Below are 24,125 nucleotides of genomic sequence, written 5' to 3' on the forward strand. Positions count from 1 at the left end.
TAGCTTGTGAGGTCACCAAGAAGCCAGTAAGTTAAAGAATTGATAAATGGGCATCTGGGTTTTTTAAAATAAACAGGCAGCCTTTCAGAAGCCAGGCAGGGGGAACATGCTTCGCAAATGAATCAGATTTTGACTCTTAATACATGCACCTGTCATTTGAAAAAGTGCTGAGTCGGGAAGAAGCTGGGATCATCTTGCACTGAAGATTTACTTCACCCTTGTGTTCATTTTGTGAACATGCTCTTTGTAATAATAAACTTACGTGTAACGTTAGGTTAAATCCAGACTTCATTGTCCGCTAGTGGAAGCACTATTGCTTGTGGGAGAATTTTGGTCCCACCAATGGAAAGGACACTTTCTGGTGTCATGTTCCACACTATTCTGGAGGAACTGTCTGAACCAAAGTTTTGGCAGGTGGTAGGGGCCTTGGGAGCAAGGGGAATCTGCAGAAGTCACTTCCCCTTGCCACTTCTCACGTGAACTCACATGAACTCTCATGTGAATGCTGAATAATGGTGAAATGTTTCCAGCATGCCATTTAAGAGAGGTCACTGTATGAGGTTAGCTTATGATACGGATTTGGGTTTTTTGTGTTTTTATAGGCCTATGCTCTATGTGGCATCCATTGAGTTTTGAAAACCTGCTTCAATATAACCATATATATGATGAATGAGAGAATGTGGTTCAGGGGTATGCATGCTGACCAATTGATCTTTTACCCTATGTTAAAGACTCCCTGCCCAAGAGAAACTAGGATGTTCTTGGCTTGTGGATGAATAATAGCTTTTGAAATCCTTTAAACTTGCACTTTAGACGCATTACTTATGGAGATCACACGTTCCCCCTCAGTAATATTCTCTTGTTAAACTGGCTTTACAGGTTTTTGTTGCACTTCAGCAAATATCAGGAGGGCAAGTTGAAAATGCCTTCCAGCAGCAGGAATAGGATTGCTGCAATAGACACAAGCATTTTCTTGCACCCATTGTGGGAACCAGTTAGTATCCACAATGCAGAGTTGCTTCTCTTCTGTCTCCTCCCATTCCCAGTATTATTTTGGAAGACTGCACATTTTTCACTTTAACTATGGGAAATAGCTTATATGTGGCAAGCCAAAATCCTTGGCTAGTGGTCTGTGCCTAGTTACTGAATCCCGGGTTGTGCATGCCTGTCTCGACATGCCTCTTCATGATTGCTCTGCTCTCACTGCACACCTGCTGCATGTTCTACCTTAGGGAAAACAACACCCACACAAACCAGACAGAGATGAAAGAACAACAGAGAAAATATGCATAAGAAGGAAAGGAGAGGCAATATTTTGGAGGCAAATGATTCCAAGGAAGAACGCCAGCTGTTCTCTTATTCTGGGGCACCACCCTCTTCCTTATTATTTCACTTGTTCTAGAGACCACATTCCTTCAATGAAAACAGGATCCAAGGAAACCAGTACCACTTCCATTATTTTATTTAATATAAAACAGCGTTAAAATCAGCAATATTGATAACTGCTGATTTTCCTGTATGCCCTGGCCTGCTTTAAGTCCTTTTTTGAAGTGTTGAATGCTTTTGTTTAAAAACTGAAAAGACGTTAATTCTATAATGATTCAGAGTGGGGAGTGCCACCTACTGGTTTTCTCATGTATTTTCTGGCAGGCCTGGAGCTGGAAACCAGGTGTGAAATCTAATTTGATCAAAGAAACCTTATACTGTACTTAACATTATTTCTCACAACAAATGTAACTGATTTGTAAGAAAGACTACAACCTGAAAAAAGAGACAAGGAGTGTACTTTTGTAAACCAAGAAAATCTTTAATAAAAATAAATTTAAAAAGAAAAAAGGAAAGACACGAGGCTTTAAAAAATATGTTTGCTTTGCATTGTACAACGGGCCTGCTGTTCAGGAGATCAGCATGAGAGTGCAGATAGCATGCTGGTAGTGTGGGGCTTTTTACATTTGTGTGTGTGTGTGTGTGTGTGTGTGTGTGTGTGTGTATTTACATAGTACTTTTTGTCTGTATAATTCTAAGCACCATATAATGGGTTCCCTGGTGGTCTCCCATCTGGGCACCTCAGGAGACCTGCCAAGTGTCCCTATTTTCCAGAAACCAGAGGCCTTTCTCTTGGGTATCGTCGGCCAATTGGTGTTAAAGAAAGATAGAAACTTTTTTATGTACGCCACCACAGCAGCAAGAATACTTATCGCAAAGTATTGGAAGACACAAGATCTACCCACTCTGGAAGAATGGCAGATGAAAGTGATGGACTATATGACGTTGGCTGAGATGACCGGCAGAATCCGCGACCAGGGGAAAGAGACGGCGGAAGAAGACTGGAAGAAATTTAAAATTTACCTTAAGAACTATTATAAAGTTGATGAATGCTAAAATGCCGAGGTTTTGAGAAAGAAAGGGAGATTACAGCGATATAAGGTTACGTACAAGGAAAGATTAGGAAGACATATGTTTGATAAAACTATTTAGAAGTTGCTGAAATAATTTTGGACATTGGGATGCAGGAAGGGGAGGTATGGGGGAGTCTGAGAAACGAGGTTTATGAAAAAAAAAGTTATGAAATTATACATGTTTGTATGTCTTTTTTTATATGTTTGTATTGTTTAAAAATTTTTATAAAACCAATAAAAATTTTTATATAAAAAAAAAACAAGTGTCCCTATTTTCCAGGGACAAGCCCCAGATTTACAGAAGCCATTGTGACACCTCCCTCTGCTGGCTCACTGGTCACCAGAGTGCTAAAAGGCCTGGTGAGCTATGGTTGGATCATTTCGCGTTTGTTACAGGAAGAAGATAGACATGTAAGTAGGATTTCTCTCAGCATCTGCATTCTGTGATGATACTGAATTCCTCTTGAGCTTAGAGGCATTAGAGAGTACTAACTGTGAGCCCCATTTCCTTTTCTTTTCTAGGCTTTTAAGGCTGAGAAAAGTCTTCCCATCTGGGAAGAAAAAATAAAATTTCCCCTCTCCCTAGACCTTCCCCTCGCCCACACTCCCCCGCTCCGCTTGTGGATCCCTCTTTGAGAGGACACAAAAGATAAGATCCTTCAGCATATACATATTGCATCCAAAGTAATTTTAGTCCCTGAGGTTTCTTAGGAAAGGTCTCTCTGTAACTATTTCAAGGTTCAGAAAATAAACATATCCCATGTGGCTCTTTGTTTCCCCGTAGGCTCTGCAGACCTCCTGCCATCCTGATCTGGAGAAAGATGGCAGGAGGAAGAAAGAACAAAGAAAACATGAAGGTAATGTCTATTTCCAAGGATATGTTCAGGGTATATAAGAAAGTCCCTAAAACAGTTATAATTGCTAGCCTTCTCTTCTTTGCCATTTAGATGACATAATATTTGAAGACCTGGAGGGAGAGCAGGGGCAGGACAGCTTTTATACTGACACCATGAACCTAATAATAATAATATATTATTTATACCCCACCCATCTGGCTGAGTTTCCCCAGCCACTCTGGGCACCTCCCAATCGAGTGTTAAAAACAATACAGCATTAAATATTAAAAACTTCCCTAAACGGTTGCCTTCAGATGTCTTTTAAAAATAGGACAGCTGCTTATTTCCTTGACATCTGATGGGAAGGCATTCCACAGGGTGGGTGCCACTACCGAGAAGGCCCTCTGTCTGGTTCCCTGTAACCTCACTTCTCGCAATGAGGGAACTGCCAGAAGGCCCTCGGCGCTGGATCTCCGTGTCCAGGCTGAATGATGGGGGTGAAGATGCTCCTTCAGGTATACAGAACCTGAGCATGGAGTTTGCCATCGCTCTCTACCAACGCTGGGCAGACGTCCACCATGGAACGAACCTCGCCATTTCCCCAGGGAGTGTGTCTCTTTCTTTGGGGCTCAAGGAGCACATTTGCCCAACTGCTGTATGCTCTGGGATACAGTACTCATGGTAAAGCAAGCTACTGAGAAACAGCTTTTCGGTGAGCAGTGCATGCTGTTGTGAACTTCACCTTACAGCTTGAACTGTCCTTCCTCCCAGATGCCGAGGAAGCACCAGGGCTGCCTGGGTCACGGTGGGCTCTGGAGAGCCAGACTCCACCTGGCCCAGCAGGAGCAGGGACGAGGGAAGAAGCGCCAGGGCTGCCATGGGAGCTGAGTCAGATTCCTCGCGCCACCAGGAGCCGGCCTGGCCCAACTACACATCATTTTTATATTTTATGTCAGAAGCATATACTTTAAAAAAAGAATTTTATGCTGATGCCCTGCGTGCATTTGCCTGGGAGTAAGCCCATTGAAAAACAATGGTGCTTATGTAGGTGCATATGTAGGACTGCATTATTAACAGCACTTAAGTGAAAATCTTCAAAATAACATAATTAGCCTCTCGGAGAGAGAGGTACAGTCATATTTTCTGGGTTTTGTAGATTAATTTCTCAGTCAAAAGCTGTGGAGATTAGACATTCTTGAGCACATCTTGTTTCTGATGGGGAGCTTTTCCTTTTCACCTTAGCGACTTTGGATCTATACTTCAGATGGTGAGCTGGGAAGCAGTTATTTTTGGATAGAATTTGGAAATTGCTTTTGATTAAGAGTTGGAGTTTTTCAAATGAATGATTCCTCCCCCTCCCCAAATGTGTTCTTACTGGGAGTTGCTTCTTGTTCTGCTCTGTGTTGTATTTGTAGATAGCAACCGTGATACAGTTTATCTGAAATTACCAACTATTTTCACCTTCAGAACATTTCCCCCCTATCTGCAGAGACTCCCATTCCCATAAAGATGAACAGTAGTGCTGAGGAGGTAGATACGCAACTAGCTAAGTAAAATTCTCCATAGATATCTTAAACTGAAACCCCTAGGCAATATATGGCATTGTGTGTCATTGGCAGCCTACTTCTTGCAGATCTTTGGTCCTTTGTTGTGTTCTTGGATAAAGTTGACTGGCAGGAGAATAAAAGCAGGTATGCTTCTGCTTCTCATTACTAGAGATGCAGGTGGCACTGTGGGTTAAACCAGAGCCTAGGACTTGCCGATCAGGTCGGCAGTTCGAATCCCCGCGTTGGGGTGAGCTCCCATTGCTCGGTCCCTGCTCCTGCCCACCTAGCAGTTCGAAAGCACCTCAAAGTGCAAGTAGATAAATAGATACCACTCCAGCGGGAAGGTAAACGGTGTTTCCGTGCGCTGCTCTGGCTTGCCAGAAGAGGCTTAGTCATGCTGGCCACATGACTCGGAAGCTGTACACCGGCTCCCTCAGCCAATAAAGCGAGATGAGCGCCGCAACCCCAGAGTCGGCCACGACTGGACCTAATGGTCAGGGGTCCCTTTACCTTTACCGATCTGTCAGTTTGAGTTTCTCTCATCTTCTCATTCCCCCCAATCTTAAGTTCAGTTCCCTACATCAGTTTGCAGTTTTTTTAAAAAAAGTTATCATGAAGATTAATCAGTATTTAAATACTATTTTTTCCTAATATATGTTTGCATGCAAATTTCCCTAATATGCACATTTTCACCAAGCAATTTCCCCTATACTAATGTGTTATTTTGTTTCGGGAAGCTTTTAATGTTTGATGTATTATGGTATTTTAATATTCTTTTGGAAGCCGCCCAGAGTGGCTGGGGAAGCCCAGCCAGATGGGCGGGGTATAAATAATAAATAATTGTCATCTGAGTTTGTTTATTTCCTCCTCCTTATCAACCGCTTTTCCTTTTGTGTCCCGTCTTTTAGATTATGTATCTGAGAGCAGGGACTATCTTACTACACATAGTTGCAAACTGCTCTGGTCGCCTGTGTTTGACTAAAGAGCAGATAAAAATGCTTTAAATAAAATAATTGGCTTTTTAAAGATCTACAAAGTCATTTGAGCACTTTCCTTGTTTGTTAATGCATTTTTTAAATTAGAGATTTAATTATAAAATGCAGTGTCTCTTTCAGTAGCAATTTGTCCACATGTAGCAAAGGGAACATTTTAGATTGCTTCTCAAAACGCATTAGCAACAATGCAGCGCAAAGGCAACAATATAAATCAATTTGCTTCCCCAGCTGACAGAGCACCTGGCTGTTCTATCTAACCATATTATTTAAAGGTCATTCCTAAAAATGGATTCTTCGCAATCTGTTTCTGGTCCTTAAGCTTTGAAAATGGTTCTGTGATGAATGACTTTCATTTAAAATAGATGGGTCTGATATAACTGTTTCCTTTGTTTCTATAAGCGCGAGTATAGATATATTGCTCTAGAAAGATGAGTCGCTGTGAGCAAACAGATGCAACTGCTTAAAAGCTGGGTGTTAAAGCTGTGCAAAGTTGGGGTCTTATAAACCTGAACATTAGTACGTAATCCAAGGGCCAGGTCTTAGCTCAGAAGAGACTCATACTGGAATTTATAGCAGAAGGTACAAAGTAGTCTAAAAATGGTTGGAAGAAATGTACTAGAGAGGCAGGCAATTCTAGTTCTACAAGCAAATTCAGTCCCGCCTCTTCTCCCAATAAAAGCAGCTTTGTACGAGCCAGATTCAAATCTCCTATGTCGCCTTTCATGTCTACCAATTTAACTCATCTTAAGTGTGAGCAAGCAAGCACTGCCTCCAACCTCCCGCTTAAGACACAGCCAGGTTAACATGGGTGAAGGCACTCCTTGAAAAAGCTGTCCCTAAACTACTTAGGGCAGGGCAGGTCCCAGTCTCCTGCCTCAAGCTGTGTGCATGCATGGTCCTCCTTCAGGGGGAGTATAATACCATCCAATATATGTTGTATCCTTTGATCCAGATCACTGCCTCCCTGGGACTTTTAGATGCAAATGAGAGATCAAGATGCATGTCATCAGTACTGTTTTCCCCAGCAGTTTCAGGTAGACATTAAATAGCACTGGGTCCGAACCAGAGCCCTACAGCAGCCGAAAAACCATGGAGCAAAGCAAAAGTCTCCTCCTCTAGGACCATACTTTTAAAGACAAGAGAAACTGCAATACCATGCTACTTACCGTATTTTTCTATGTATAACACGCCCCCGTGTAAAACATGCCTCCTATTTTGAGGGACTCAAAATTAAGAAAATGGAGGGAGATTGCCCCCGTGTATAAGACTACCCCCCCTTTAAACATTATTTTCAGTAAAAAAAAACCTAGTCTTATACGCAGAAAAGTACGGTAAACTCAATCCAGCTACATGATCCAGGAGGGCCGTGCTACTGAGAGGTCCAGGAGAATTAATGAGAGTTGCACTCCACCCCCACCCCAATCCACTCCCCAGCATATAATATTAAGGCAGTTTTACATCACATGTGTTTTTGCAGGGCAGGGGTGCCAACTTGAATAAAATATGGGGGGGGGGGAGGTAAGCCCCGCCCCACATAATTGATCCCATGTATGCACACTATTTGAATGGCAATGCCCATCATCTTTGGGGAGGCCTGGCCCTCTCAAATATTTTATTGGTGGGACCCCTTCTAAGAGTTGGCTCCTATGCAAGAGGGTTTCTACAAAACTTATCAAAGGATTGCGCCATTTATCACAAAGGTGGGTGACAACAGGTGGATTCTGGATCAAATTCGGCTTGAAGTCCTCCCCTTGCCAAGTGCAGAGATCTTGGGGAGTGCAGGAAATAGCAGCAGATGGGAGCAGTACAAGCGAACGATTTTGCTTGCGCCTTCGAAAGCAAGTCCTAGGCAAATCTAACTGCCCACACTTAGTAATCAGGTTCCAGCAGCAGCATCTCCTTTTGAAGTGTGTGTGTGTGTGTGTGGGGGGGTGTCCTCAGGATCGAAATCCCAAAAGCCGCTTCTGAAGCTATAACTAAGAACCACGACAGCTTTCCCTCCAATCCCCTTGTCGCGACTTCAAATTAGTGCTGGATACAACGTCCGTATCGGGACGGGACTCCTTGCTTCATCTACTAACTTCATTTATTATCAGGACACCTTTCTCAATAGTTGATGCGCGTTTTAATCTGTTAAGTATTTGTTAATTTTTCTTTATTTTATTCTTCCTTCCGTAAACCGCTTGGAGGTTCTCTTTACAGTCAAGCGGTGCAATTTTTTTTGTAAAAATGAAATAAATCTTCAACGGCCTCAATCCTGCGCACCCGTACTTACAACTCCGCCTCGTTACAATCAGCGGGACTTACACGGAGCAAGCGTGTAGCACGGACCAGGTTTCAGAAATGCAATACACGCGCGCGCACACCCCTCTTCCCCGCCATTTTCCCCAGGCCAGACGCCCAGCGACGTTTACAATGCAGTTCAGAGGCTTGACGATCTGCACAGCGCATAGCGAAACAGCAGTCTCTTCCTCTTTCCCAGCAGCTGCTGCTGCCAGTGGCACTTATTATTATTATTATTATTATTATTATTATTATTATTTATTTAGTGCATTTATAGATTACCATTATTATTATAAATCAACGTGATTGAAAAGCAGCTCTGCCAGGACGATGGGGCAATGTACCGCCTCCACCCACCCCCATGGAAGTCCCCGTCCGCGGATCCTGCCAGAACCCCAAGAAGCTCTCCTCCGGCCCCGCCCCCGGCTACTTCGCCCCACCCACAATGGGCGGGGCTTCTTAGGGCCGCGGCATCAACGGCGAGCGTCGCGTGACCGCACGTCGCGTGTCGTAGGAGGAAGAAGGCGACGCCATTAGAGGGAGTCAGGCTGAGGCGCCCCCCCCCCTCCGGTAACAGGGAAGTGGGTGTCTCTTTCCTCCGGTGTCCCCGTCTCCTCCTGCGCGGGGCCTGCCTTCCCTTCGCCTCCTCCTCCCCCACCCTGCTAGGAGAGGAGCGGGGCTGCGGATGTGAGGCCGCGGCGTCGGCGGCCACTTCGCTGCGGATGGCGGCGTCGGCGGCGACCTCTGGCGCGGGAGGCGGCGCTGCCGGCGGCGGGAGAAGCTTTTCCTTCAAGGTGGTCCTGCTGGGCGAAGGCTGCGTGGGGAAAACCTCGCTGGTCCTCCGCTACTGCGAGAACAAGTTCAATGACAAGCACATCACCACCTTACAGGTAGGTAGCCCGGCAGCAGCAGCAGGAGGGGCGGCGAGAGGCCGCTTTGGGGGCTTGACCCCGACACGCTCGTCTGAATGCCGTGACGCTGCTGCTCCACTTTTCCAGGCAGAGTTCTCGCAGGCTGCCCGGTCGAGGTTGCGTTTGATGAGTCCTAAGGGTGTGCCCGCCTCGGCGGGGCTGTCATTTCTCGGTTATACGGGACTTCAATCTCTTTTCTTCCGAAGTGAGGAGTGGTGCTTTTAGGGCGTGAAAGTGTCGCAGAACAAGCCGCGAGCCTTTTCCTACCACATCTAGCTCAAAGCCCAAATAGTACCATATACCTAGTAAACAATTTATGGTGGTGTTGATTCACAGGGTGGCCCTCTCTCCTCTGAAGGGTATTTTGCGTTATCTTTTGTGATGCTGAAATATGAGTGAGAACACATGGAAGCATAAAAGTTTTATTTATTGTGTTTGTGGACCTTTGATGCTTGACAGATTTATGGGCACTTGTGGAATCCTCTTTCTTTTCAGGTAACAGAAGTATATTTGATAAGTGGATTCTGCTTCACAAAAGCTTATGTGTCCCTTAGTCTTTAAGGTGCCCCACAAGAGCATGTGTTTCTGTGGTGCAAACAACTGGCATGGAATATGAACACATTGCATGCTCTATATATACTAACTATATATAGAGCAGTGTGTTGTGAAATCTAGGAGCATTGTATGCATAGTTGAACCTATTTAAATCTAGTCTTCATATAGGTTACACTGGATTTTTAAAGAATATACGTAGCCAAGGGACACTGAACAAGGCTGCTTACTTGGTGGCTGAGTACCCCATACACTTCCAGAATCACTTATAGAAATGATTTCACATGTCACATGAACTGCGTCTGTAAATCATAAGTGCACCAAACATGTGAAATGTGTTTTCCATGGTTCATAATGTGCTGTTCCAGTTTCTTTGAACAAAAGTAACTTTTGTGGAACCCCCCCCCCAAAAAAAAAACAACAACCCAAAGATTTAGTAACTGTTCCTGCATACTATCTTTTTACAAGTATTTGGAGCAAATGAGAGCAGAAAATGAAACAGTTAAAAGGAAGTCAATGAAATTGTTGTTCTGAAATGAACACATCCGTTTCAGAAGGTTTAAATCTGATTAGAAGTTTATTGATTCTTTTAAAAACACTCATTTTAAGGGGCAGGGAAACTTGCTGAATCATAGTCCCAAGTGTAGTGTTCACCAGAATTCTGTGTTCCTTTGAATTTAAGCATTTTTGCGTCTTGTACATTGACTCATTAGTTTGTGGTTACTTAGTTACAGTACAATTAATGCAAGATCAAACCTGTCACTTAAATTACTGTGAAGTCATGAGTTATCACAAGATCCACCATACTGACAGCGGTGGTTTTTGAAGTTCACTTCTTAGAACTAACTTGTGGCCGCCTTCTTTTAAAAGCAACATCTGAAGGTAGTACTGTAACTTTGTAGTGTGCTGCTTGTGGTGAGTAGCAGGGAAACAAAACTATTTATATTTGCTTAAATGCTCCTTCCAACACAGTCCTGCACCTTCTGTGTTTCCTGTTGTTAAGACTGGGAGGGAGGGAATAGGGACAGGCAGCTGTGTCATGATTCAGTGCTATTTCCCAAGCAAGGGAACATCCATCAATCCAGTATTATGTGACTACGTAGTCTCATATTACTCTGTGATTAATACTAGGAGCTGGGGAGAGATGAGTGCCCAGGATAGCTTGGTTTCTCTGGTTAGGGAAATACCTCTTTTGCACTCTCCTTTGACCTAATATGATTTAATTTGGAATCATACATTAATTATTATAGTTCAACAGCTGTGTTTGCTAGTGAAGACCTAGGTAGAGAGAACATAGAAAACTGAAAGAGACACACTATTTATTTTCTTACTGTTTTTACTTCATCAATTTAAGAATCTAAAATGGCTTATGCATAATTTGGCCTATAAAGCTGCACTGTGTGCTATAGTTACTAAATGTAAATGTCATGGTTTTAGTGAAACATTAACTGTAAATATGCCTGGTGTTGTAAGCTGAGCAAGAAAGACCCTGCTGTTGGTTTTACCATAAGTGGCTGTGGGCTGTTCTGTGGTGATGCAGTTATGGTACCTAGGTTGTGGAACTGTCTTCTGTTGCAACTTTCTTTTACTAAAGGCACAACAATCTTTTGTTGACCTCCTTCTGATGCCTGTAAAAACATACCTGTTGCTTCTGACATTTCAGGATAAATGAGCTTAGGGCAGGTTTGCCTAAGGACTATGTTCTGTTGTAATTTTTAGTAATGATTTGGTGTTGATTGATAGGTTGTATTTTTATTGGAATGTTTGTACACTACCCTGATAACCTTCAATTTAAAAATACAATACAGTCATACCTTGGATCTCAAACACCTTGGCTCCTGAACAAATCAGCTCCCGAATGATTGAAACCCAGAAGTGAGTGTTCCGGTTTTCGAACGAATTTCGGAAGTCTAATGTCCAGTGCGGCTTCCGATTGGCTGCAGGACATTCTTGCAGCCAATTGGAAGCTGCACCTTGGTTTTTGAACAGTTCCGGGAGTCGAGCAGACTCCTGGAATGCATTCTGCTCAAGAACCAAGGTACAACTGTACCAAGGATGAAATGGCAAGTTACTTCAAGGCAGGCCTGGCCTGGGCAGAGGGGTGGGGGAACAGGGTACAATTGCCCTGGGCCTTGAAGGGCTAAGCTGGCCAGAGGGCCCTGCCAAACTTAGGCTGTCACGCCAAGAACGCTCTGTGTCTCCCAGTCGACTGGGAACTCCTGCCCCAGCCTCAGATAAATTCTGCACAGACCTGCCTCAACATACTGCTGTTGGGTTTTTCCATTTGAAGAAAAGGAGTGATGGTGTGGTCAACAAAAGGAAACTTATATTTGGGCTTAAGTAATATTATCTCTAGGGACGCGGGTGGCGCTGTGGGCTAAAGCCTCAGCGCCTAGGGCTTGCCGATCGAAAGGTCGGCGGTTCGAATCCCCGCGGCGGGGTGCGCTCCCGCTGCTCGGTCCCAGCGCCTGCCCACCTAGCAGTTCGAAAGCACCCCCGGGGGCAAGTAGATAAATAGGTACCGCTTACCAGCGGGAAGGTAAACGGCGTTCCGTGTGCGGCTCTGGCTCGCCAGAGCAGCGTTGTCACGCTGGCCACGTGACCCGGAAGTGTCTTCGGACAGCGCTGGCCCCCGGCCAATAGATGTGAGATGGGCGCACAAACCCCAGAGTCTGTCAAGACTGGCCCGTTCGGGCAGGGGTACCTTTACCTTTACCTTTAATATTATCTCTAGAAGCAGCATAATCCACAGTAATACCTTCTGCAGCACTTTACACACCAAACAATAACTTTTATACAGTTAAGGCCCAGGGTATAGTCTGAATAAATATAAGACCACCCAAAAAAGCAGGATATAAATATATAAAGCAAAAGTACCATCAGTCTACAATAGAGAGGAACTGTAATTAACTTTTTTAAAAAAATACAAACTGCTGCAAGCTGTATAAAAATTATTATATCACTTACCAATTTCTTTCTGGAAAAATGGAAGAAAATAGTTTTTTGGAGATGGGGAGGAGGTAGAGAATGAGATGGGGAAACATTTTTTTCCATCACAGCTCCAGCAGCATATCTCAGTGGCAAACAGAAACTAACACATACATGTGTTGAGGCCCCAAGTTAGGAAAGGCCCGTGGAGTCAATTGTGAACTGTGGGCATCTATCAAGTACATTTTGTTCAGTCTTTGGAGTTGCTTCTAAGTATATCGTGGAGAAACAAATCTTTTAAGTGCATGTATAGCTCTTAAAATTGATGCTCCTGATTGCATTTTGTTCTTGGATAGCTGTACTCTGATACAAAATGTTAAAAGAAGTTTTACCATTTGAGCTGATTTTCTGTGCTGTTACTGTTACCTGTCTTCATGGTATGACAGTTTCATAATTGACTATTTGTAAGGAAACTGTATACTTATTTAAACACTTATATTGGCTTCCATAAAAGTACAGTGGTACCTCTGGTTACGTATTTAATTCGTTCCGGAGGTCCGTTCTTAACCTGAAACTGTTCTTAACCTGAAGCACCACTTTAGCTAATGGGGCCTCCCGCTGCTGCCGTGTCGCCACTGCACAATTTCTGTTCTCATCCTGAAGCAAAGTTCTTAACCCGAGGTACTATTTCTGGGTTAGCAGAGTCTGTAACCTGAAGCGTATGTAACCTGAAGCATATGTAACCCGAGGTACCACTGTATATTATGGTTGTTAACAATGAAACATAAAAAATAAACAAACAGAGCAGCAACCAGGTTAGGACAAACTTGGCATGCTGGTATTAAATATAAGCAAAGGCCTGAAAGAAAAAGTAAGTTTTTAGCAACACCAAAAGCTGGTATTGTTTGCCTTGCCTTAAACATATGCCTCTTGTTCACTATATTCTATTTTTGCAGTAGATAGATATCTTTATCTCATTGTAGATAATGCATTGAGTGCACTTTTATGACTGTAATTCTGCTGAATTTCTTCAACACATCATGAATCAGTTTTACTTTGGCATAAGGTATTTAATGTTCATATGTTCTTTATTGTAGGCATCTTTTCTAACAAAGAAGCTAAATATTGGAGGAAAAAGAGTAAACCTTGCAATATGGGTATGTCTTTATTGATTACATTTCTTGTGTGTCTAAAGATAGAACTCTGTTTATCATACCAAAATATCAAGGCGTATCAAAATAGCATTGACTTTAATTTTACTAGCTTAAAAAAGAACTAACATAAATGTATTTGCTTCATGCAGGATACAGCAGGGCAAGAAAGATTTCATGCACTGGGTCCTATTTACTACAGAGACTCTAATGGAGCTATTTTAGTGTATGATATAACAGATGAAGACTCTTTCCAGAAGGTAACTATACCCTTTCCATTGAAGAAGTAAACTCAAAAGCTTCCATGTTGACCAGATTTTCTTGAAACTAATACTGTAATCATTTTTTATTTTATTTTTTGCTATGGAAATGAGTACAATGTAGGACTTGAAGAACTTTCAAAGCAACCTGGTTTCATGTAATGGTTGTGCAACTTACCTAAAATCTCTTTGAGCTGCAGTCCTATACACTTACATACCTGCTGAGTAGACAGGGATAGGATTGCTTTCAATGTAGGAAACCAGGCGAGATGGGAATTTCTACCTGCTTGTATTTTCATGTTAGATTTATGCTAGATTCTTTTCTGTCCTAGTGCTTACTATAATCCTGAAGTGAAATAATAGAAATTTCTTTTCATTCTTGCAGGTAAAAAACTGGGTCAAAGAATTAAGAAAAATGTTGGGAAATGAAATTTGTCTATGCATAGTTGGTAAGCTTTTGGTTTTCCACACCTTACTTTATGACTAGGGAATCTTGTTCAGTTTAAGGGCTAATTGTCTTTTAAATTATTGTGCAACACTTATCAAACTGCTTCTCTACAGCTTCATAAGGGTACACAGTTGTGTTTACTATTGCACAGTAAAAAGAAACTATATTTGTGCACCTTAAAAGTGAAGTGATAGTAAAGCAGAAGGTTAAATGGTGGTAGCAATAATGTGAAAAGCTTCCTTGAGCAAAAGATGACACATTTCTAAACATTTTGTAATCCTGATAGGGAATTGTTTCCTAGATACCCGTGTCCAAGAAAACAATGCAAAACCTCTTTGGGAACATGATACAATTTACTTAGTATTGCAAATGTTTAGATTGGTGAAGGATTTCCAAAAGTAGGATTATACTACAGGTGATACTGACATTTCATGTAAAAAACTTCAGTATCTCCTTAAAACTGCCAACTGCTTTTGCATTAACCACAGTTTCCTGTGGAATTGCAAAAGTGAGCGCATCTTGAAAAGTTCTTGCCTCCCCAAACTGTTCAGAATGGAGGAATGTGCTTTTTGCTTTTTTTAGCTGCAGTGTAAGTGGCTGCAGAAAGGTCTTGAAATCTTTCTGTCCACTCCCACTGCATAGCAATCTCTTAAACAATTTTGGGTGGTGTGAGGTTGTTGAGCTAAAGGTTTTTAACTGGCTAACAATTGGGTGGATGTAGCAGCAAAGAAGCTAATGTCTCATGGGCTTGGAAATGGAAAAAAAGAGGCTAGAAATATTGAAAATATTGAGCAGATATGATTTCTCATTTTTTGGACACTAAGAAACTTTGAATTCCTGACAGGTAACAAAATAGATTTGGACAAGGAAAGACATGTCTCTATTCAAGAAGCAGAAACGTAAGTTGAAGTCTCAGTTTTAATAGCACTTTGAAGATATTTTCATTCTTTCCCCAGCTGCACTACATTTGGTTAACAATAGTTCTGCCTGAACTTTGCAGTGTATTCTACATGGTAGTGTGACTCCTATTTTTCTCGGATTTAAATTTCTGGATTCCATGATATATTTTTAAAGTTATGTTGCTGGTTGTGGGGCATCATCAATTTTTTCAACAGATTGCTGCAATCCAAATTGCAAGTACCTGAGAATGAACCCCATTGAATTAAATAGTAGTAGTAGTAGTAGTAGTAGTAGTAGTAATAATAATTTATTTGTACCCCAGCCGGAGCCGGGCTCAAAGCAGCTAACATCATATAAATAATACAATATGCATAAAAACAAACAATCAATCGATTAAAATGCATCCCAAAATTAATTCAAATAAATTAAAATTAAAGTTAAAACCGGACAAATGACCATCCTCAGGTTAAAATTGAAAGCAGTTAATACTCGCCAGGACCAATAGGGCTGACTTCTCAGTAGAAATGGTTAATAGAAATGGTTAGGATTGCCCTGTAAATTATTTTGGGCTTGGCTTTGGTGAATGCTTAACTGTAACGCAACAGCCTATTGGTTTTCTGTGCCCAGGCATGGGAGAGAAGTGCTGGCTTATATTCCTTTATAGAAACATGGGATGAAGTGCTCTAAAGGTAAAGGTAAAGGGACCCCTGACCATTAGGTCCAGTCGTGGCCGACTCTGGGTTTGCGGCGCTCATCTTGCTTTATTGGCCGAGGGAGCCGGCGTACAGCTTCCGGGTCATGTGGCCAGCATGACTAAGCCACTTCTGGCGAACCAGAGCAGCACACGGAAACACCGTTTACCTTCCCGCTGGAGTGGTACCTATTTATCTACTTGCACTTTGATGTGCTTTCGAACTGCTAGGTTGGCAGGAGCAAGGACCGAGCAACGGGAGCTCACCTCGTCATGGGGATTCAAACCGCTGACCTTTTGATCAGCAAACCCTAGGCTCTGTGGTTTAACCCACAGTGCCACCCGTGTCCCTTATGAAGTGCTCTAGTTCTTTTTAATTTTTAAATAAGGTTCTTATTAACTTTTCATGCTACAGAAGATACAGTTTGAGTAACAATAGTTACAATAGCAAACAACAAGCAACTTGTCCCAATAAAATTACAAACTTTGTCATGCTATGTAATAAAGCATGACAAAGCATGGATTACTTTAAAAGATCACACCACATTTTCCCGTGAGTGTTGGGTGGATTCTTGCCACAGTATGGACAATTTATGTATTTAGTAAACATTTGCCATATGTTATAAAAACAAACAGGAATTGTTTTGCCCTTTGCCTCTCTGACCTGACATGTTAATTTCTCAGCAAACGATACTGACCATAAGGATTCCTAGTTCTTGAGACTACTCTCTCCCTTCATAATATATAAGGGTGCCCTTTCTCTTTATAATTGCTTCTTGCATCCTTTTTCTTTGCTAAGCTTCTGGCAGGTCAGCCCTTGCCCATGTGTGGCTGCTTCAGGTTCTGGATTTCCTTGCCAACAGAGGTCTATCTAGCTCCTTTTCTGACTATCTGCCAAAAGGGAAAACCATTTTTTAGAGTGGTCATGGGCCCCCATAAGCTGACTTGTGTAGCCACATGCTATGATTTGTTCAACTGCTTTTACGTAGTTCTTAATCGGTTTTATTGATGTGTTTTTACCTGATTTTTGCATTTTGCTATATGTATTTTTCTTTAGGTTGAAGCTAGTGGTGACTACACAATGGAGTGGGGCTTTGGCTCATGCAGTGGGACTTCCCCTTACTTTATTCTGCCTGCAGTGTCCTGCATACCTTCCAAAATCTGCTTTATATGATTGGGGGTGGGTCTAAAACTGATCGGGGAGGAGGCTTGAAAGGGAAGTCCCTTTGCATGGGCTGGCTGGGTTCCAGCCTTTGTAGCTTACTGTTAAGTCACTTTGAGAACCATCTGGTGGAAAGACAGTTTAACAAATAGTCTCCATATTAATTAATTAACTGCAATTTCAAACATAGCACCTACTTACTTAGTGCATTTATATCCCACCATTCTTCCAAGGTCGTGTACTTGGTGTACACCAAGGTGGTGTACAAGGAGAGAGCCAGTGTGGTGTAGTGGTTAAGAGCGGTAGTCTCGTAATCTGGGGAACCGGGTTCACGTCTCCGCTCCTCCACATGCAGCTGCTGGGTGACCTTGGGCCAGTCACACTTCTCTGAAGTCTCTCAGCCCCACTCACCTCACAGAGTGTTTGTTGTGGGGGAGGAAGGGAAAGGAGATTGTTAGCCACTTTGAGAGTCCTTCAGGTAGTGATAAAGCGGGATATCAAATCCAAACTCCTCCTCCTCTTCTTCTCCCTCTCCTCATTTTATCCTCAACAGCAGCCTGTTGAGGTAGGTTAGGCTGAGGGACAGTGACTGGCCCAAAGTCCACCCAGTTAGTTTTATGGCTTAGGTGGGATTAGAACTGCAACCTTCCAGCTGTTAGTCCATCAGTCTGAGCATTACATCACATTGGCTCCCAACTTACTACCATGTTGACATTTTCTGTCTCGAGAGACAATGGACTGCGTCTCTGGGGGTGAGGTCAAGCTGCCAGAGAATCACAGCACCCGCTGTGGTTGCAGAGACCAGTAACTTGTAACTGCTGCCTCCCATGTTGTTTTTGCTGCAATAGCAGCTCTGAAGGGACACCTCTGGAGTGCAAGCCTGGGCAGTATGTATGGAGGTCCTAGGGTGGCCAGATGACAAGACACTCTGCCCCCCTCTTGCTGATGTGGTCCAAAGGAAAGCCAAGCAATATATTTGGCACCAGCTTGGCTGCAGGAGTTACTGGAATGAGGCATACGAGATGCCATCTAACCGTCTTAAGGGACTCCACGTCGGATTTGTGTAGGGTTTACTCTTTCGTCTTTTCTTCTCCTGAATATGTCCTGCAAGGCTACTAATGTACATATATTCCATCTGTTTCCTCTATACTGGATGCTGAAGGAAATCTAAGTTTTATACTTAAGTACAACACTCCCTTAAAATGTAGAATAATGTTTGAAGATTGCTATTGTTTTTTAGTTGGGAGCTAAAGGCTTTCCTTATTTCCAGGTATGCAGAATCGGTTGGAGCAAAACACTACCACACATCAGCCAAACAGAACAAAGGCATAGAAGAACTCTTTCTTGACCTGTGTAAAAGTAGGTTATTTTGTGTTGAGTTGCTAGCTATGTTACTGCTGTGAAATAGGGAAGTTTTAATTGCAGCCCAAGTGCAACCAGTATTAAAAAGGGCTACCTGGTATAACTTGTGTTTCATAAACATTTAATCTATTTAGATGCAGCTGGCACAGCATTTCTGTCCAGATGGATGTTTTTGCTCTTCATTAGGGGTGTGGAGCTTCCAGCACACAGGCTAAGCTTGGCCCACCACTGGGTCAAACCTGCCTATCTGCCAATAAGTTATTACTCTGAGGGGAGGGGAGGTAGGCTGATGGGCAGAGCAGGGCAGGGTTTGATTTTGCATTGACTGTGCATGTTTGCTCCCCTGCTGGGAACTGGTGTACACAGCAAAAATAGTAGGATTTAATCTCTGCTCATCAACTGACAAGTGGAGATTAAATCCTGCCCCTTTTTTGCTGTGTGGCTGTTCTTCTGCTGATGTCAGATGTTCCGTTTTGAAGTCCTGACTGTTGGGACTGCAGAGTGCAGTGCAAGGCTATTTAAAAGCCCTTTTGCAAACAGCCATACATTGCTGTTTAAATCTCTCACTTTTGGAAATCTATAGAGGACCATGGGGCTTTTTGGAAAAGGGCTTTCAAAGAATCCCATGTTGCACATTGAAGTCCTGACAGTCAGGGCTTCCAAGTACAGCAGCATCTGATGCCACTGTGACATTGGGTGTTTAATAGGTGGATGACCTTGCCCACTTGTCAAATTTTGCCTCCAGGAATGTGGAAATAAGGATCTGGCCAGAAAGGATTCCCTACCCTTGCGCTACATGAATGTTAGTCACTATGCAGTTTTGAATACTTATGCACATTGTAGGATTTTATTGCATGTTAAACTCTTACTACATTGAATTGGCCATCTTTCTCTTAAATAACATCTGCTTAATCTATACATCTAAGTTCCGTAAAGGTAAAGGACCCTACTTAGCTGGATTCTTGTATTTCAATGAAAACTACATCTATGTTAAAATGTTGAGACTTAAGTTGTGATGTCACCTCTTGGCCCAGGATTTTTTTTAAAATTGTGCTGCATAGTCAAGTTTTTCAAAAGTGGAGGTTGGCAACTTCTTGGGTAAAATTGCCCTGGGCTACAACACTTTACATTCTACGTCATAGAACATCCATATTTGAGTTACTGTGTCCCAGTTGGATGGTGAAATTTTCCTCTGGTATGGTGTTGTAAGTAATGCCCAATGGACACCCAAGTCAAAGCCTGAGGATTTTTTGTACAACCAACAATACTGAAAAGTTGGTGCTATACTCACTGACAGGTGGGGCTGCTGGTGTTGAATTATCTATGGCTAGTGATCTCCAGTAAAATAGTAATCTACCAGTCCCATTTACTATCTCAGGGTAACAAAATACATTTTTAATTGAATAAATTTGTAGGTAAACTTGTGAGCTATTACTGCATCTGAACTTGTACAACCTCCAGCAGCCTATCTGCTGAACCTTATGGATTTAGAATTTGTTATGCTTTAGGAGTAGATAGTCATGATTGAGTTGTCCCATTCATTTCAGTGGACCTTCTCTAAGCAGGAGTTAATCTGAAGCCAACCCTTTATCTTGGCCTAAGAATGTACTGGGCATTTAACATTAGCCTTCCATTTATAAATATTAGGATGGCTAGCTTGCAAAACTGTCAGAAGTCTCTTGCTGCTGCTTCTTTTGTAAAACATTATGAATATGCTAAACTGAACCAGTGTGACTTAAATTGCTTTTATGAGTTGAGTGACTAACCTAATGCAATATCCTTCAATTCTAGGAATGATAGAAACAGCGCAAGTTGATGAGAGAGCACGAGGCAATGGTTCCAGTCAGTCAGGAACTGCAAGGCGGGGAGTACAGATAATTGATGATGAACCAGCGGCTCAGACCAGTGGAGGCTGCTGCTCATCTGGATAATTGTATAAGACTGTGTATCTTGCCCCTTAGTGAAGACTGCCGTATTCAAAGTCTCATTCTTTATCAGTGGAGAATCGGAATTAACAGTATTCAAAATCATTTCTAACAATTCAGTACCATTAAGTGCTAAACTAGTGAAGTATGTGACCAGAGAATTGGCATTTTCTACAATGGTTAACAAAGCAAACCAATGGCCTTTTTACATAGTTCTTCAATAATGAATAATATTGCATGTGGGAAAGACTTATGGCTTCATTTATATTTTAAATGAGATCATTATTTAATAACTTATATACACTATTGGAATGAGACATTTTTTGCAGCCCTTTGTATTTTGTGGTAGATTGAACTGTTATCACTTCAAAATTGCAAATTGATTTCTTTTTAATTAGCAGATACTGAATACTATTTTTGCAGGGTTGGTGTCAACCTATAACTGTCTGACTACTTTGATATATTCATTCTGTACTCCATGCTGGTAAAAATAAATTGTAAATTACATATTAAATATTTTATCTGCTTTTACAAGTGCAGGTGCAAAAATATGTACATTAGTCTTGTCAGTGATTGTGAAGTGAGTAACAGTTGGTGAAAAAGAAACAAACTTCATTATTGACTGCTCACTTTTATCCTTGCTAGATTATGTCCATTCTTTTTGCTTGCTCTGAAGTTCACATATTTTGGGAGAAACTTTCTGGCAAGTATAGGTCTCTAAACACATAAGGTCTAAACATCTAGTTGGAATGTTGTGATTTGCTTCTACACTTGTTTCTTCTAATAGAAGTTTGACATGCCTAAAATATTGAACTGCTTTATAGCTGCTTTTGTCACACAAGAATTGAATCTTACAAACTTGGCTGCTTCCATCTGATAATCACTAAGCAAGACCTGATCACGAAACTTCTGTTCTTTTATCCTTGCTTCTTCTTGTCAAGCTTTTCTTCCAGTTAAAGAAATGAAAATTAGTGAAAAATAACTTGGCTGCAGCAGTTTTCTTTGGGAGTTTTTTTAATAGGCCATTCAAATTGGAAAGAACTCAATGTGTTTTGTATCAGCTTTGTTGAAATCCACTTGGTTTTTGAATAGGAGGGATTACAAATAAGAATATAGAAAGTATCTTCTGAAGGGACAGAGATTTGGGAAATAACCTGGAACTGTTCTTGTATTGGAACTAGAAGAGTAAAGCTAAAGTAGAATGCTGAAGAAAATTTCACTGAAGGTATTATTTGGTAAATGGGTATATGTTGGTGTGGAAAATGGAGTACTTGGTTTAGCCTTAGAAAACTGGCTTGTGTGATCCTCATACTAATGTCACGTGGTGCTTTGAATTTTCAGTAGTGCAGTGATTGATATTCACATTCAAACCTAAAAATAAAGGTGCACTGAGAAACTTGATACCAACCTTATTAACTTCACTCTCCAAAACCTGGCATATAAGCTTTAAGGATTAGTCTTCTAAAACATTGCATGGATTTATTATCTTTCACAAGTTGTATGAAAATCAGGTGAGGCTTACAAGAAGAAACTAGCTGCCACACATGGCTATAATCTATTTAATATGTACATTGTACTCTGTACCATTGACCTTAATTGTAAGTTAGATGATCTGTTAAAGTGCATCTGTTTAGTTTGGTTACTGTGACTTAAACCATATGCTGCTGTAAGCTACTCTATCTTCATTAAATATTCATATTTAGTACCTTTTACTTACAACTACTTTTCTCTAGTGGATACTGTGTAGCATGGTAGTAACAAAATGGACATAGGCTCAAACAGAGAGGGATCTGAAGCTGATTGAGAAGGTAAGGCTTTCCGCCAGTTCTTTATTTGCATTAAAGTTAATGACTCTAAAAATTAGTCTTTGGCCCTTGTAACTATCTTAAATCAAACTGCAAAGTAGGACAAGAAATTAGTGTATCAGTCTGTAAATCCTATGGTGGAAAAATAATTCCAGATGATTCAAGCAGCCCTTCCTGCTTCACCAGTCACTTAATTCAGACTGGGGTTTGGGAAGTCTTTATAATCCTGAAGGTAGTTAGATCCTTAACAGAAGCAGAACCCACCTTCAGAAATCTATTTTAGGTACAATTCTGAGCCACCTAATATAACTGCACCTTGATCCTAGTTACTGCATTCTTGATCTCCTTCAGCTGGTTGGTGGTGTGAGTTTCATTCAGAAGCATTTGTCAAAGCTTATCACGCTTGTCCACAGGAGGGTTGTATGAGTTTAGAAACCACCATTCCCTTTATGTTTTGACAAGTGCCAGACCTTCCAAACTCAAACACAGATGAACATTGGGTAAGACAAAGTTGTGGGCTCATTTAATGGTTAGATTGATTAGATTTTTTTCATTTTACATACTTGTAGGGCTTCCATGTAGGAATACGCAGTAACACTTCATTCCATTAATAATAATAGAAATGTTAAAAATTTATCGTTATGCTTCCCATCTGACTGCCCCCTCCCCGCTTCATTACCACTACTGAGAAAGTCTGTTCTCGTGTTGGCAAAGGTGATTAAAAAATCTTTTTTTGCCTGGTGTCAAAAACATAATGATGGTGCCAAGAGTGTGCCTCTTTGGGGAAAGCATTCCATAAATGGGGAGCCACCACTGAGAAGGCACATACTTGTGTCACCAACCTTTGCACAGAAAAGGGCCTCAGATGAAAAGGCAGGGTCCAGGTTGGTTGTCCCTTGGATTAATAATTATTTTTCCTAGAACTTCTATTTGTTTTTTTAAATGTCAGTATATACCAAATGGGGGCTGTGCAAAGGCAACCAACACTAGTTCAGATTAATTTAGTTACTGCCAGTTCAATTGTTTACTCCATGTTAACTTTTCATTTTGTATTTTTTTGTTTCGTTCTCTTGTAGTTGTGCATAGCAGTCAGGGGGTTGTGGTGGCATTTGTCACTGCAAAAATAGTTCACGTGTGCAGATTCTTAACATATTACAGTTGGAAGGAAAAATAGAAGGCATAAAGAGGTCCGTCATGCATGCTTGTGTGAAGTAAAGACATACAGAGGGGCAATTGAGTAGAGGATAGTATATTAGAGTCCTAGTGGCAGGGCTGAAGTGAAATGAGTCACCTGTTTTTCCCACCTCAATACACTGTTACAGAATAATTCTGAAACGAATGATTAAGCACTGCCTTGTAAATTAGGGCAGGTCCTAATAGAAGCGGTTATGTTCCTACTTGATTTTGTCAATTACTGTGTGTTCTGAAATGAATTTGAGTCTCTTCCTCACTGCACACTCCAGTGTGAAAGTGCATGAACTAGAAGTCCATCAGACATGCTAATATGGACCCATGAAAGTTGAAACCATATTCTAGAAGAGATCTCTCCCCTTTAGGAAATAGAGATAAATGCCATGGCCACAGTCATTGACCTCATCAGCCAGAGTGCTTGGCTGATTGAACTCTGGACATTCATACTATAGTTGTGTAAAAAAAAAAAAAAAGTTTACCCAAATGGCTGCTATAAATGACAGGATAATTACTTCAAGTTATTATCAGCTAAGAGCTGTAATTATTTTCTAGTTGAAAAATAACACAGTTTAGCAGTGTCAGATTCACTAATACTCCATGCAAGATTCTGCAAGACCCCTGCACTCCTAGCACTTGTGATTAATAAAGGGGTTGTTTAGATGTACATTTTCCAAGAAGGTGGTATGGATTTTCCCACTGATGTGCAACTTCAGTGTGCACTTACAATGCACACATACAATAGGTGCTCTGTATGCAGGCCTGGATCTTTAGATGCTGAT

At 41.6% G+C, this 24,125-nt stretch overlaps 1 protein-coding gene across 1 annotated transcript; it reads left to right on the forward strand.

The window, feature by feature from the left end:
* Positions 1-8,560: 8,560 nt before the first annotated feature.
* On the forward strand, positions 8,561-22,062 carry RAB21 (RAB21, member RAS oncogene family). Its single transcript, XM_082241150.1, has 7 exons — positions 8,561-8,950; positions 13,549-13,608; positions 13,755-13,862; positions 14,248-14,311; positions 15,155-15,209; positions 18,334-18,422; positions 20,217-22,062. The coding sequence occupies exons 1-7, from the start codon at positions 8,783-8,785 to the stop codon at positions 20,354-20,356; spliced, it is 684 nt and encodes a 227-aa protein (XP_082097276.1). The 5' UTR covers positions 8,561-8,782; the 3' UTR covers positions 20,357-22,062.
* The last annotated feature ends 2,063 nt before the right edge of the window (positions 22,063-24,125 follow it).

The sequence above is a fragment of the Podarcis vaucheri genome (genome assembly GCF_965113315.1).
Source record: "Podarcis vaucheri genome assembly, chromosome: 10".
Classification (NCBI taxonomy): Eukaryota; Metazoa; Chordata; class Lepidosauria; order Squamata; family Lacertidae; genus Podarcis; species Podarcis vaucheri.

Excerpts from the sequence above, each read along its gene's own strand:
- RAB21 (XM_082241150.1), top strand. The coding sequence starts at position 8,783 with ATGGCGGCGTCGGCGGCGACCTCTGGCGCGGGAGGCGGCGCTGCCGGC. Across the intron at positions 13,863-14,247 it reads ATGAAGACTCTTTCCAGAAG|GTAAAAAACTGGGTCAAAGA; the intron begins GTAACTATACCC and ends TCATTCTTGCAG. Across the intron at positions 15,210-18,333 it reads TCTATTCAAGAAGCAGAAAC|GTATGCAGAATCGGTTGGAG; the intron begins GTAAGTTGAAGT and ends CCTTATTTCCAG.